Source organism: Microtus pennsylvanicus, chromosome 2 (genome assembly GCF_037038515.1).
Source record: "Microtus pennsylvanicus isolate mMicPen1 chromosome 2, mMicPen1.hap1, whole genome shotgun sequence".
Classification (NCBI taxonomy): domain Eukaryota; kingdom Metazoa; phylum Chordata; class Mammalia; order Rodentia; family Cricetidae; genus Microtus; species Microtus pennsylvanicus.
This window is the reverse complement of record NC_134580.1, coordinates 12,297,944-12,313,874: the sequence shown is the minus strand read 5'-3', so window position 1 is coordinate 12,313,874 and position 15,931 is coordinate 12,297,944. Positions and strand designations below refer to the sequence as shown.

At 54.0% G+C, this 15,931-nt stretch overlaps 1 protein-coding gene across 2 annotated transcripts in view; it reads left to right on the top strand.

Moving 5' to 3' along the window:
• The window catches only part of Scube1 (signal peptide, CUB domain and EGF like domain containing 1), a 118,081-nt gene extending 104,040 nt beyond the window's left edge, over positions 1-14,041 (top strand). For both annotated transcript variants that reach the window (XM_075960193.1, XM_075960191.1), the window contains 8 exons: positions 475-678; positions 2,542-2,703; positions 3,942-4,109; positions 4,997-5,158; positions 6,353-6,550; positions 7,892-8,044; positions 8,474-8,553; positions 9,316-14,041. In XM_075960193.1, the coding sequence (XP_075816308.1) occupies positions 475-678; positions 2,542-2,703; positions 3,942-4,109; positions 4,997-5,158; positions 6,353-6,550; positions 7,892-8,044; positions 8,474-8,553; positions 9,316-9,468 (1,280 nt within the window). In that variant the 3' untranslated portion in view covers positions 9,469-14,041. The remainder of the gene's footprint in view (positions 1-474; positions 679-2,541; positions 2,704-3,941; positions 4,110-4,996; positions 5,159-6,352; positions 6,551-7,891; positions 8,045-8,473; positions 8,554-9,315) is intronic.
• The last annotated feature ends 1,890 nt before the right edge of the window (positions 14,042-15,931 follow it).

The window sequence follows — 15,931 nt, the reverse complement described above, 5'->3', positions numbered from 1 at the left end:
GGCCAAAGAGCTCTGGACATTCACCTGTCTATCTACCCCAGGGCTGGGGTTACACATCACTTGGTTTTTATGTGGGTACGAGGGATCGGGGGATTGGAACTCAGGACCTCATGATTGCATGCACAAGCACTTTACCAACTGAGCCATCTTCCCAATCCTGGAGGACACTTTATATCTAGCCTGTCAGAACTGGACACTACTCTGGGGACAGTGGCAATCCTCAAGAATGGGCAAAGGCCTTACTCAGACTCAGATCTGCTTTGTAGCCTTGGCTAGGCCATGTCTCTTAGACCCTCAATCTCAGTTTCTGTCAGACACCTCTAAAGCTCCCCACCCCCACCGACCCAGTTCTGTTGTGAGACTGTACTGAGCTGTGAAACTCAGCACAGGGACTGGTTTGGGGGAGCTCTCAGCAAAGAATGCAGCTACGAGCAGGTTATAGTTACTGTCGCTGGGTCCCTTCCTCCCCTGCAGACACCTGTGAAGCAGACTGCATGCGGAAGCGGACCGAGCAGAGCCTGCAGGCCGCCATCAAGACTCTGCGGAAGTCCATCAGCCGCCACCAGTTCTATATCCAGGTCTCGGGCACTGAGTACGAAGTGGCCCAGCGGCCAGCCAAGACACTGGAGGGGCCAGGGACATGTGGCACAGGCCAAATACTACAGGATGGCAAGTGTGGTGAGTCCCCCTGCTCGTGTCCCCAGACTCCTGACACTGGTAACTTAGGAAACAGCAGTGGGCATACAGGGAAAACAGACATCAGCAGGGACAGAGGGAATGGTCTGCCAAGGAGGAGAGTGTAGGACTTGCTGTTATCATTGCCATTTGGAGAATGCGTCCTCTCTTCTGGTGCTGGGCCAGGCATGTGATCCTCACTGTAGCCCTGGAAGAGGGAACAGGACAGCAAAGTCGAGGAGGTGAGGCATGAGTCCCCAGGGGCCGGACTGGGCCAGCTCTTGTCTGCAGCGTGGTGCAGGAGAAGGAGGTGTGTGAGCTGAGGACCAGGGAGGCTGAGCCAGGGCTGAGCAGCACAGTTGCCTCCTGGTCCCTCGAGGAGAGAAGCTGGAGAAAGTAACCACAGCCAGACCCAGGCAGTCTCCCGTAGGAATGGCCCGTAAGAGGGAACAGATTCAGGGCCAGCACAAGGCTTGGGTGGTGGCGGAGTCCTGGTCCTCCTGGGCATGATGGAAAGTGTGCAGGTAACTACACGCAGAGATGAAGCTGAAAGGACAGGGCCGCGCAACCACAGATGCAACTCTAAGTCCCACATGACCTAGGTGAGTGAGCCTTACTGTGGACTCCCTGTCTCCTTGACGCTGAATGCAAGGAGCTCATGCAAGGAAGGCTAAATGTGGGATGGAGAGGCCTGGAGAGGAGAGGGGTGTTTAGAGAGGGATGTCAGGGGGCGGGGGTTCCAAGGATGTGGCCACTCAAGCCGGTACTAGCCCACTGATCCAGGAAGTCGAGGAAGAGGGAACTGAAGGGCATGCAGAGACTTCCCACCCTGCTCCCAGGAAGGTGCTGAGCAGGCCTGGAGAACCATCAGGGGCCACACACAAAGAACATGATCTTCACATATGCATGGGTTCTGTGAGGGACAGTGAGGGGCTCAGTGATTACATCCTCTTCTTTATCTGGAAATCATTTCCGGTTTTCAGAACCCTAGTCGCACTAAACAAAATATGAGTATATTCCAGCTAGGGACACTGTATAGTGTATAGGGACATAGCATGCTCGCTCTCTCTTGCTCTCTTGCTCACTCTCTCTTATGTCTGTATGCCTCTGTATGTGTGTGTATGTCTGCATGTGTCATGTGATGTCTTGTATGTGTGTGCATGTCTGTATGTATCATGTGTCTGTGCACGTGAGTACATATCTGTCAGTTTACATCTGTGTGTGTGAGATGAAAATGCAGTCCATACTCATGCATCCAACCTGGCGACTTTCCCCAGCCTCCCCTTTACATGTCTGTACTCACCTCCGACAGTGATGAGCATGGCTCCCTTTGCCCTTAGCCACTTTCCTTACGAGTGTCTTCGGTAGCCCTCAGCAGCCCAGCATCCTGGCTCTCCACTGCCCTGCATCTCTGTGGTACTCTACAATAATCTGTTCACCACCAGACTCTCTCACCCAGGCCTTCTACTGGTCCCCAGGTTCTGCACTGCGTTGTGTCTTTGGGTCCCAGCTCACCTATACAGGCAGAAAAGGAAGAGGTGGCTTGGGATAGGAGGACCTGATAGAGACATCTAGGGGACAGATATATTTTGTAAAAGACCAAAAAGTCAGGCTGAGGGTAGGATGTAGGTCAGAGAGACACGGAAGTCCTGTTGGAGCCCAGAGACCAGCTGTGGTGAAGCACTGTGCAAACCACTGTAAGAAGAAGCAACAGGGTCCAGCCTATAGGGTCCTCAGAGATGGCTGGCACCTGGGTGGTGCTCCCTGCTCTTCCGGATAGGCCCTTAAAGCCCCAGGGATAAGGGTGTGTCCTAACTGCACACAGGGGTTGGCCCCTGACCATTGTCTTTCACTCGGTCTCTACAGTTTCCTGTGCGCCTGGCACCTACTTCAGCGGTGAGCTGGGCCAGTGTGTACCGTGTGTGTCGGGAACCTACCAGGACATGGAGGGCCAGCTCAGCTGCACGCCATGCCCCAGCAGTGAAGGGCTGGGCCTGGCTGGTGCCCGCAATGTATCCGAATGTGGAGGCAAGTGTGACCCGCCTGGAAGGGGAGGGCTAAGTGGGGACAGGTTCCGGGCAGGGCCCACCATCCCCTCATGAGGCTCCCAGAGAAAAAGCCAGTGCCATGGACAATCGTAAACTGTGGTCTTGCTTGAAACTCTCCCCTTTCCAAAGCCACACAGTTTCCGCATAGTCAGCACGCTCAAGAAAGGCCTCACGGTGTACAACTTACAGTCATGGACGGACCGAGGTGTGGCTTGTGAAGGAACACCCAAATGCTTACGTAGCACCACAAGGTCTGCAATCCACTCAAGCAAGCATCTTTAGCCATAACTCCTCTACACAGAGAACTTAACGTGTTGTTTGCCCTGTTGGTGTTTGAGCAGCCAGTTTTCAGTTTTCACCAGGGGCAGTTGTATTAGCATACGGCCCTCCCATTTACTGCCCACTCAGCCCCCTCTGCAACAGAGTCCCTATTGGCATCTCCTGCCGAGCCACGCCAGACTCACTCTAGAAGAACCAAGAGCTCAGCCTTGGAAAAGCATATTGTCCAGGAGGGTAGGCAAGCAGAGCCCTGGAAGAGTGCAGACTCCTGTGGCTGCAGCTACTTCCTGATCCTCTGGGCCCTAGGAATGCGGTCCCCAGGAAATGGTGGCTAGCAAAGCACAGGGTAGCTTTGGGAGGGAAAAGTCTCCACTTGGATATGTGCTGAGAATCTCGGGACCTGGGTCAAGAGGACCTTAAACCCACTCCATATTGGAACACCTGTGCCCACATTGCAGGAATTCTGAGCTCGGGATGGCATTCCTGTGGTCCCTCTTTGTCCTGGTCAGGGCCTTGATTCTCAGATACCTCCCTCCCACCCCCACCCCAGTTCTGGCCTGTCATACTGACAGATCCTGACAGATGATAAGACAGCATCAATCTAGAGCCCTAGGCCATTCTTTCTGTGAATACCTGAGACCTGCCCCTGGGAAGCTGGGGCATGAACCCCCAAATAGACCTCCTCCTCTGTATTCCAGCTTGGCAGTGAGACCGCTTGCCCCTTAGCTCCAGCCAGTGCTGGTAGTGAGGGAAGAACAGTCAGGCTGGCAAGGCCACACAGCAAACTGTCAGCCTCAAGACCCAGATCCTAGTGCCTCCAACCCAAGTTGCCCATTTTTCGTTCCCACCCACCCTGGAGTACCTTTTCCAGGGAGGCAGGGTCAGCCTCTCATAGCCACAGCATCCTCCCCTACCTGAGCCGTGACCTCTGACTTCCAGGCCAGTGCTCTCCAGGCTACTACTCAGTGGATGGTTTCAAGCCCTGCCAGGCCTGCCCTGTGGGCACATACCAGCCCGAGCCTGGGCGTACCGGCTGTTTTCCCTGTGGAGGAGGGCTTCTCACCAAGCACATGGGGACTGCCTCCTTCCAGGACTGTGAGGCCAAAGGTAAGGGGCCAGCTATTCAGGGACACATTCCCTGACACCACAAAGGCCAACCCCAGAGTCAGAGGAGGGGGTCTCAAGACTCTAGTAGGGGACGTGGGTGACCAGAACCACATCACATACCACAAAGAGACAGTGTCTAGACTCAAGACTGTTGAGCACCGGGAGTGTCAAAAGTAGGCATACCAGCACCTTAAGGGAATAGGTACGCTGCTTAAAGGGAAGGTAGATGACGATGACAGGAAAAGAGGATGATGGGAGTAAAGGAGAGGGTAGCGTAGCAGAGGAGCCCCACAAGAGCAGGAATAGCAGCCTCAGCCACCCTTTGGGCTTCCCCTCCCCTCTGCATCCAGATCATCCCATCCTCACTCACTGACCCTCCCATCTACTCCCCTACCCTGCTGGCCCTCTGTGACCCTGTGCCTCCAGCCAAGTCCAGGTGGCTGGACCCTCCGTGTCACAGAGCCTGCCATGGGCAGAGGGTCTCCTGACACCCAGGCTACCCCATGTCCTCTCCCACGCGGTTCCAGGAGCAGAACTCTGCACTCCACCGCTAGCTCCACTGCCCATTTGTCTTGTAGAAATGTCTGGTGTAACCCTCCACTTCCCCTCCCTCCTGCCCTGACCCTCTCCAGTCATACTGTCTCCCCCTTTGAGCCCCTCAAGTAAGTTTGGTCCTTACATTGTTGCTGCATGACTGGAGCACATCGTTGGTATGGACAACCCCAACCCAAGCTCTTCCTCACCCTCGCCATGAGGTATATAACTTGGCCTCACTTATCCCATAATGGTGAGGAAAATCAGAAAGGTCATTTGGTGAGGAGGGTCTTGAGAGCACAGAGGTTCCCCCAACCTTGCCCATCAGCACCCCTCCCCCATGTCCCCTGCAGTGCACTGTTCCCCCGGCCACTACTATAATACCACCACCCACCGGTGCATCCGCTGTTCTGTGGGCACCTATCAGCCCGAGTTTGGCCAGAACCACTGTATCACCTGTCCGGGCAACACCAGCACTGATTTTGATGGGTCCACCAACGTCACCCACTGCAAAAGTAAGTGTCATTCCTAGTGGGAGGGGAGCTGGGAATGCTGAGTAATGAGTGGGGAGGGGACAAGTGGGACCTCTGTGAGAGGAGACCGCCGGTCCCTAGCAAGGCAGGGCGGCCCATGCTCTGTCCACTCTACAGGAAATGTGATTGCATCACAGATCGTAATTCCCCATGCATGCTTATCCCTACCCGGGCCTTAACTCAGGCCAGACCCAACTCTAGTTTCTGGGTGCCCAGAGAGAGAAAGCAGATTCTGTGCCTGCAGGTGGCAGGCTGTGGGCAGCTACCAAAGCCTGCAGCTATACAAGGCACACATCATCTAAGCCACCATCTGGCACCATACAAATACCCCAAAGCAATAGAAAGCAGGAAACTGAGCATGGACCAATGTGGAAGGGATGGGGGAGGGCCTGATAGGCCTTGTGGGTAGCTGTGGGTAGCTGAGAGACTTGGGTTCCAAAGGAAAACATGAACAGACAGTTTGGCCTTTGCCTACCAGCCCCCAGCTCTTGGCACATCAGTCTTTGGGTATAACAGGATGCTAACTTAGGACTTTTACTCCATTTCTGAGAGCTTTTGTTGCTGTTGTTCTTGGTTGGGGGTTTTGTTGTTATTGTTTTGAAGGTCTCTCTGTGCAGGGCTTTTCTATGTAACCCTATCTGACCTATAACTAGCTGTGCAGACTAGGCTGGCCTTGAACTCACGAAGATCTACCTGCCTCTGCTTTCTGAGTGCTGAGATTAAAGGCTTGTGCCATGATGCCTGGATATTCCTCAGAGTTTGTAGTTTTCATACGTCCCAAGTAAGTTCCTAGTTCCTCCCCTGGCTGCTGGTCACATCTGGAGCCACCCAGAAGCCTTTCACCTTTCACACCTGAGACACAGCTGGGACGTGAGGCTGACTGGGAGCAGGCAGCCTACAGAATACTAAGGGTGGTAAAAACCAAGACACGAAGGCACAGAGTGGCCTGTGCCGGATGAGGGAGGCCCATAAGAAAGGAAAGCCTGGGCTGGGGGTCAGGGAACCCAGTGGTATCAGCTGAGGCCCTGCCCTCTGGTCCAGGCAGGAACCCCTCCCCCCAGCTCTGTGAGTCAGCACAAGACCTGATTGGCTGGCACGGGAGCACCTCTATTGCCTTTGAGGGCTAGAACACCCATGTAGCCAGCCTGACAAGTCCCTTGACCGTGGTACCCACAGACCAGCACTGTGGTGGCGAGCTTGGTGACTACACAGGCTATATCGAGTCCCCCAACTACCCTGGAGACTACCCAGCCAATGCCGAGTGTGTGTGGCACATCGCACCTCCTCCCAAGCGCAGGATCCTCATCGTGGTCCCCGAGATCTTCCTACCCATCGAGGATGAATGTGGCGATGTCCTGGTCATGAGGAAGAGTGGTATGTTCTGCGCTTGGGACTGGGACAGTAAGACCAGAGAGGCCCATGTGCCCGTGCCCTTCTCCAGATTGGGTCAGCTCTACCTGGTGGGAGGGAAGCCTCAGAAAGCAGGTGGGTCCAAGGTCCCCATGAGGTAGAACAGAAGCCCACCTGAGCCAGGCCTAAGAACTGGGCCACACAGAATTCTAGGGAAAGGTCATGAAGGCTGGGGGCAATCTGGACCTAGTCAATTCTGGTCTCAACCTTGCTATTAGCCAGTCTCTTCCAGTTGTCCAGCCAGCTGCAGTGTCCCCCTCCCTTCATATCACCATACCTCCAATGAGATCCTGGGACTTGCCTCCTATTCCATAGGCTTCTGACCTCCCTCAGGGGCTTAGAGGAGCCAAGGGCCATCCAGACACACTTAGGAAGGGATAAACAGAGCAGACCTTTAGCTGGGGTAGAGAAAGTGCATGCCCACAGGCCACCATGGTGAGAAAACCCGGGAAGGAACTGAGCACTCTGCAGGGACCTAACTCTGCCCTCAGCATCCTGTCCAGAAACTTCCCTGCCACTGCATGGTGAGCACCCTTAGGACTGAACTAAACTCAGAAGGTTAAAGGAGAAGGCCAGAGACCCAAACAGGCCTGAAACTACACTACTGGCCTGGAGCTAGACCATCTGTGGACAGAAAGGCAGGTGGGAGGAACAGGGGGTGGCTTTGCTATAGGTCCTGTGTGGCTCTGTTACCTTGCACATATACCACTTGCTGATTGGCTGATAGGCCAGAAAGCCCCAGTGTGCAAATGGAGGGTTGCAGCCAGAAGGAGTGAGGGGCCTGCCCCGCTGGTCAGAGCCCAGCCTGGAACTCCTTCCTCCATCCATTCCCATTCACTAGCTTCTGACCACCACAGGCAACTCTCCCTTGAGCATCAGGGATGCAGCCCAGAGTTTACCCTTGTCACTCAGCCCCAGGTGCGAGGACTTTCTAAACATGAGCTTCTGGTGGCCTTGGTCCATGCTGACTTCTGTCTCCTGCACCTGCTTGAGCTGGTCTCCTGTCCATCATGGAGGAGCCATGAGCCTGAGGGAGACAGAGAGACTGTAATGGGGGTTTCAAACAAGTAACAGGAATGTGGTAGGAGGCAAGAAGCATGGGGAGGCTTTATGGGCAGGGTGTGGAAACAGGCCTCAGAAGGTTGAGGCAAGCAGATCACAGTGAAAGGCAGGGCAGAGGAACAAAGGAGCTGGGTGTTCAAGCGTGAGAGGCTGGCATGGGGGGGGGGGCTGGGTGTGAGTGGCCTGAGGCAGCGGGCTGTATGTAGAGCAGAAGCAGCATTGCAAAGGCCTGCATCCTTGCAGCCTCTCCCACGTCAGTCACCACCTATGAGACCTGCCAGACCTATGAGCGGCCCATTGCCTTTACCTCCCGCTCCCGCAAACTCTGGATCCAGTTCAAATCCAATGAAGCCAACAGCGGCAAAGGCTTTCAAGTGCCCTATGTCACCTATGATGGTAAGGCACCCCTATCTTGTCTCAGCCTACTCTGCGCCAGCTGAGGCCTGGCTTGGAGACTCAGAAATGAGTTGTACATCCCTGTCTCTGACAAGAAACAAACCCAAAGACAGAACTAAGGGCTAGGAAATATGGAAATCCAAGGGATATAGAGTACAGGCGACAGAGGGGGCCTTCGGTGCTGTCTGTGGGCGTCACAGAAGGTCCTGCCCCACCTTCAGTGTTTGCAAGGTTAAATAGGGACAGCTAAGGCACCAGGAGGACAAAGCAGGTGGAGGGGACCCCAGAAGCAAAGGCCAAGAGGCAGCGCTACATCCAGCCACCACCAGCCGTCCAAGGCGGGTCCAGGGTGCTGGGGAGGGCAGAGGAGGGAGGTGCAAGGTCTCAAGCCCCCCCCCACCTTCCCTCTCCCTGCTGGCCGGCTCCCAGAGGACTACCAGCAGCTAATAGAAGACATCGTGCGCGATGGGCGCTTGTACGCCTCGGAGAACCATCAGGAGATTCTGAAAGTAAGTTTTTCGGAAGGGAATCCCTGTGACTCTGTGAGAATGGTTGGGGTCATGCCTGTCCTTGCCCTAACTCCTGACCCCTGGAGAAGGGACAGGAGGAGAGTGTTGGGTCAAGGGCCCCGATATAGGACTGGATCTGAATGTCTGCCACCAACCCCCATACCCACCCCAGTCCATGAGGTTTGAGACAGGTTGGCTGCCAGGTAGATGGGGACCAGGACTAAGTGAAGAGCTTTGGCTGAAGCCCTCGGTCTCAGCCTCCTGTCTGTGAAATGTGGGTGGTTCTACAGACAGTGTCTTAAAATCAGTGGAGCCAACCCACTGCCATTGGGCTTAGACTCTTCCTTCTCATCCTGCCTACTGCCTTGAGAAACAGGGCACTATGTCACAGAGTGCAAACACACACACACACACACACACACACACACACACACACACACACACACACAGGCACTAGCCCAGTGAATGGAACCATTCCTGGATGGGCTTGGCAGGCCCTGGCTCAACCTCTTCAGGGTAGTTCCCTCAGCCTAGGACATGAGACCAGGAATGGGGCCACAGAGCCCCGCCCACCCCCGCTCAGCTGTCACTATGCCCTGTATTCCACCAGGTGGCGCTGGGGTGCAGTGACAGTTTGATAGGCACAAGGTTGACCCCCTGCTCTCAAGCTCCTCATTCCTCCTGGAGCTCCCATTTGATTTAGGCAGAAACCAGATGCCCCTGCCCTGCCCTCTGTCTCACAGCGTCCCCCACGTCTTGCAGGACAAGAAGCTGATTAAGGCCCTCTTCGACGTATTGGCACACCCACAAAACTACTTCAAATACACAGCCCAGGAATCCAAGGAGATGTTCCCTCGGTCCTTCATCAAACTGCTACGTTCCAAAGTGTCTCGGTTCCTGCGGCCCTACAAATAGCCAGCCAGCTGTCCTGCTTGGGGATAGTGGGAACCAAGGAGGAGGGGAGTGTGCCTTCCCTCTACAGCAGGAGCTGGAAGGAGGCTCCGCGGGCCTCCAGGTTGCCTTGGGAAACCCATGACACCTGCCTCTGGCAAAGCCATCCAGCCTGTACCAGTCTGTGGGAGGCCTAAACCCAGCCCAGACCCCTCGGGTGGGTCTGCCACTCCTACATGGAAACACAGCTTCACGAAGCCTTCACCCACCCTTTGCCTCTATTTCCCAGGACACCTAGAGCATTCTCTCCTGAACCGCCCCAGTGGGCCTACCTGGGCCAGGACACGCTGTCCCCACCATGTGGGGAACAAGACTACTGTGCCCTTAGCCTGATGAGAAAGAGGAATGTGGCCAACTCCCTGCAGGCTCTGGAAAGCCTGGGCCATTTGTCACCCACACAGGGCCGGGCCGGGCCAGGAGGAGTGTGTGGAGGTGCCATCTGGGAGGTGGTTGATAAGCGGGTGCCAGCGCCTGTCAAGTCACCACACCCTGCCGACTCCTCCAGCTGTAGACACAGGACACCAAGCCAGGTCATGGGGCTCAGGGGACTCTATGAGAGATGGAAAGGTCCTCCAGGAGAGGAATCCATGGGCTTATGCTTCGCCTTAATAGAACATCTAATGAAGTTCTATTTATATATATATATAAATATTAAATATATATATATGTCTCTGTGTGGGCGGGTACTTTAGAAGTGTTCTCCAGCAGCTGTAATAGTAACCACTGTTGCTATTTAATCACTGGCCTCCCCCAGTGATTAAGTGCCCCCCTCCCAGCACTAGCCACCTCTGTGTGGGGGAAGCCAAGTGCCCCCTCCCTCTGGCCTGGGGAGAACACAGACGTGCTCGAACATGCTGTTGAATGTGACTTCTTGGGGGTTGGATTAGGTGTTGTGGAGAAGCATTGACTTGGGGTTGGGTGGGGAGGCTTCACAAGCAACATCACTCCCTCAGAAGAGCGAAAAGCAGCTGCTGCCCCCCTCCCAGCACTGGCTTTCACTGCCTGCCCAGTGCCTGCAGGTCATCAGATACAAGGCCTTCCTCAGGGATTTGCAGGCTGCGTTCAGAGAGCAGTCCCCACCCCCTACAGCAACAGGAGAAAGCCAGGCCCAGAGAGAGGAGGCCCCTGAGGCAGAGGCTATCGGGAGTCTACCGATGCTTCTCAGTCTCTGAAAGAGGGGAGCTCCTGTGTGGCCAAGCTGAATGACAACCCACTGGCTGGGGAGTCACCTCACCATCGAGATCTTACCTGTGCCTCAGACTGTTTGCTGCCGGCTGCTGTCAGAATCGCATAGTTCTGTGTTCTACCAATTACAGATGTTATAGCTTGGAGGAACATGGGAGAATCTCAAAATGAACTCCAAGGTTTCCTGGTCCCCATCCCACCCTGGTGACGTAAGTGAGCTGCTTCAGAAAACACACGTGGCTCGCTGAAGACTGAAGGTGTGTATGCAGGTGGTGTGTGGGGCAGGTGAGCCAGGCCTGGAGAACCACACGTCTGAGCTCCCTTGGAACTCGGGGACAAGGTACTGCCACCACATGCAGAGGAGATCAGCAGCGGCCGTCACTGCACTTGGTGGAAGGTCAGGGCTGGGGCCTCCTGCCTTTCTCCAGTCCACAGTCCCTGCAACCCAGCTGCACCGGGGAGAAGCTTCCTGTCTTCCGGTTGGGCCGCTAAACATCCCCAGAGGGACCAACGTCCCCCAGGACGAACGAGGCAACACTCACCCTCTCCAGGAACATGAAGCAAACGGGGACACACATGAAGGAGACACACTAGGAGGGAATTGTGGGAAACAGCTCAAAAAAACGATGACGCTCAAGAAGTTCTCCAAGGTGTCTGTCATCTACAAACTGGAGAACCGGGAACGCTGGCAGTATTCAAACCAGAGACGCCAGGAACCGGGGTGGCCAGTCTGAAGCCCCAAGCCAGGAGCACTAGGTTGGCTGTCTGTCCCAGGTCCAATAAATCTGCCCTCCCTCCAGTTTTGCTCCCCACCCACACTGGTCTACCGAAGGAAGCCACCAGCTTAGTGAGGAAGGGGCTTTTCTCTAACTCCTAACTCATCATAGCCAGTAATCTTTCCCAGGATCCACCATTACTGCCCTGCCACACCATAAGAAGCATTTGGGGGTTCAACCCTGTCCAACTAAAATGACATATCCCCTTAGCCAACCCACTTAAGGGCTTTGGGTTTAGTCTTAAATCTTCTCAAAGCCCAGAAAACATTAGCAATCTCAGGTTCTCCTAAGTTCTGCCTACAATTCCTTAGAGACTTTTAGCAATTGTCACCTCTGTGCCCATCAACACATCTGGCTATCTCCTCTCTCCAGAATGTCCAGTGTCCCGAGTAGGAGCAGGTACAGTACAAGCCAGGTCCCTCACTCTCATGTCAAGCTCTCATCCCAAAACAATAGCCCCCCAAAGCCCAGGTACCTGGCAAAGACAGAGAGGGCCTATGTCTCTCCAGTTTAATTTGTGCTTGGTCCCACCCCTGGCAGAGCTTCACACCCGAGGCAACCTGAAGACCTCTATGGAGGTGAGAGGAAAACCAAGTTGTCCCCTGGGTTCCAGATCTCAGCCACCATGTGAGACCTGGAACTGGAGGCACCCCAGCAGGACACCCCAAAAGCCTTCCTGACTTGTGTTCCTGGCACCTCCCAGCACTTAGCTTGGCAGTACCCACCTGAGGAAGGAGAACAACCTGCCCTGAGGGTCAGTGGCCAGCCAGGCCCTCCACTCGTGGGTGGCAACAGCAGGGCACATTCTTTGCCACTCAGAATGGGTCTTTTGATTGTCTGGGTCACTTGTACTGGTTCCAGGGGCTCGAGGCTGTGGCTACACCATCCTTCTCACCCTGGCTCCCTCCCCAGTTCTCAGGCAGCACAACACATATCACGGTGGCTAATGGTGGTGACCGCTTTCCCAAACTCTGGCTCCCCCAGCGCAGTCTTCCCAAGGTTCTTCCTCACTTAGTGGTCACAGATACTCAGGGGCCCAGCCCGAGATGGAGACCTGGACCGCCTTTCCCCTCCTGACATTTTTTAGTTTGGAACACACAGATGAAATAGAACCAAAATACAAGCCCCAAATCCTGATTCAAGAGCTTTACTAGGGAGCCTGCTCACCTGCCTCTGCCACCTACAAAGGGAGACCCCGGCCGGTCAGGCGTGGGGTGGACCCTAAACTGACACGTGGAGCTAAATATCTACCAGAGCCTCCTCTCCTCCTATCCCTCAGCACAAAAATAAGGGCCTAAAATGAGTTGGGTCTTTCGGCAGACATCTACTGGGTACTTACTGTGTGCCAGACTTCTAGAAAGATTTGACTGGGGAACGGTATGACACAACCTACCCAGGACAGCAGCCTTGCCCCATGCCTGCTCGTCCGCCACATGGCCTGGAGGACGGACAGGAGGGTCAGTGTTTTCTTCTTGCCCTGGGACTAGTCTGGAGAGTGTGACTGACCTGGCTAGCATTGTACAGCTTGCTTCACCAAAGGTGCACAGAGCGGTAGCCCAGCCCTGCTGTTCAAGCCCGCAGTGCCCGGCTGATGCCATTCGGACTGAGGCTGAAGGATGTGCAAGCGAAAACAGCTGTCAAAACACAGAAGCAGCACAGATAGCAGCTCTCCAGGGCACGACAGCACCGGGTGGGCTTCGACCTGCTCGACCTTTTGTCAAGGTACCCATTTGGGGGACCCTTCAGGGTCCAGGTGATGTGGTATAGCTTGTGCTCTCCCCCAGCACCCTATTTAGGCAGCTCCCTGTTTAGACAGTGGGTGTTTTGCTGGCTGCACCCTCCCCAGCCAGCACCCAGCGATGTCAACACAGAGGCCCGGATGGAAACCCTGAAAGCCTGAACTCTTGTGACTCAACAGGGAGCAACAGAGGCTGGGGAAATTCACAGTCCTTCAGCCAGACACTAAGCTAAACCCTCTCTGCCCAGGGCCCCCAGCCCTGTGACAAGGGTGGGGCAGAACCCATGGTTCAGGGCTGGGTATTTGACTCAGAGAGACCAAAGTGCCCTAAGTGAGCAGTGAGAAGCTAGAAGAGCCAGTGTTGGCTCTGATGACGCCCGTCCTTCTTTGTACACACTCAGAGAAAGGATGAACTTGGCTTCTCTTGGGTAGCAGGCAGGGTCCTCACCATCCAGACCTGACCTGTCACCACCACCTACAACGCCTGCACTGACCCTCGGCCCTGCACAGGAGAGAGGCCCGGTGCGTGTCAGCACTTACAGGGGAAACAGCCGGACTTTCAAACAGATCTGTCAGAGAGGTCAGAGCCAAGTGCACCCAGAAGCCATCCACACTGCTCTAGAGACGGATACCCTCCTGCGCCCCAGCCTTTGTCCTGGTCTCCAAACATACGCAGTCTGTCCAGGCTCTGTGTAGCAGCCCTGAGGCGCACTGACCAATATCCATGTAACCGCGTTTGCCTTCAGCTGCCTCAGATAGTCAAAGCCTTTCTCTATCATGTTTCCCCCATGCATGTAATTAAACACTTGTGGGAATCACTTTAATAATAAACAGGAAATGAGCCTAAGTATTGTCCATTTCTCATTTTCTTTTCTTTTTTTTTTTGTTTTTTGTTTTGGTTTTTTTGGTTTTTTTTGTTTTTGTTTTTCGAGACAGGGTTTCTCTGTAGCTTTGGTGCCAATCCCAGAACTAGCTCTTGTAGACCAGGCTGGCCTCGAACTCCCAGAGATCCGCCTGCCTCTGCTTCCCGAGTGCTGGGATTAAAGGCGTGCGCCACCACCGCCCGGCCCATTTCTCATTTTCTTTAGAGTTATGACAGAGTATGGGAAAGGCCACTGCAACCCACAAAAAGAAAAAGAAAAAAAGCAAGCAAGAAATGAGGGCCATGAGATGGGAAAAGATTTCTTAATTGTTTTTGTGAAGATTTTGAGTTTGAATTGTGTGTGTGTGTGTGTGTGATGTGTGTGTGTGTGTGTGTGTGTGTATGATGTGTGTATGACCACAGTATCCATGCACACACACAACTACAGTGTCCACAGATGCCAGAAGAGACTGTCTGAGATCCTGGAGCTGGAGTAACAGGTGATGTGGTTGCTGGGAACTGAACTCAGGTCCTCTGCAAGAGCAGAACATACTCATAGCCACTGAGCTGTCAACTCCAACCTCAAAGGTTTCTTTTTAATGCTTTGAATTTGTTCTATTTTGGTTTTTTCGAGACAGGGTAGCCCTGGCTCTTGGAACTCCCTCTGTAGACCAGGCTAGCCTCAGACTCACAGAGATGTGGTGACATTTTGTTTGTGCTTTAACAAATAAAGCTTGCCTGAAGATCAGAGTGTGGGAGCTAGGCAGTAGTTAGTCATACAGGACACTATGGTGGCGCACAACATTAATTCCAGCACTAGGAAGGCAGAGGCAGATGGAACTCCGAGATTTCAAGGTGACCCTGGGCTACACAAAGAGAAATAGAGCCAGGTGGTGGCTCACACCTTTAATCCCAGTACTTGGGAGTCACGGGGCTTTAATCCTAGCACTAAGGAGGTGGAGACAGGAAGGGATATGGCTGGGCAGAGAGAGGAACATAAAGCATGAGGAGACAGGGGCATAGGACATTCTGTCTGAGGATTCAAAGGGACAGGATTGCCTCTTTGGTCTGAGGATTCAGTAGAGGCAAGAATTAGTGGCTGGCTGCTCAGCTTCTCTGATATTCAGGTAAGCTTTATTTTTTGTAAGCACAAACAAAATATCACTACACAGAGATCCGCCTGCCTCTGCCTCCTGAGTGCTGGGATTAAAGGCGTGCACCACCACTGCCCAGTTTATGCTTTGAAATTGTTTATACCTGTATATCATGTATCTTGATCATACACATACCCCTCCCCAGCTTCAAGTCCCCCTCTGCCCCACCTAGCATGTCCATATTATGTATGCATGTATGTGTGCATGTATGTATCCTATTGAGTCCAGTTGGTGCTACCCATATGTGCATGGGTATGGGACCATCTACTGGGACATGGGCAACCCACAAGTGACCATACCTAGAGAAGAATGACTCTCTCCTCCCCAGCAGCCATCAACTGCCAGTAGCTCCTCAACTAGTTCCCCTCCCTATCCATACCGGAGTATCAACTGGTTTGATCTTGTGAGGGCAAGCACAGCTGCTGTGAGCCTGTGCAGGTGACAGCCATGCTTGTGTGGGCAACAGCCATGCCATGCCCAGAAGGCATAATTCACAGCATCCTCCCCATCCTCTGGCTCTTACGTTCTTTCCACCCCCACCTCCTCGGGTGTTCCCTGAACGTTGGGGGTGGGGTGCCCTGTCTGTGGACTCAATAGTCACCCACCCTCCACATCTGGACAACCCTCAGTCTCTGCATTAACTGCTACCCACTACAGAAAGCAGCTCTTGACTATGGCTGAGAACAACACAAAGCTCTGGAGATAAACACCA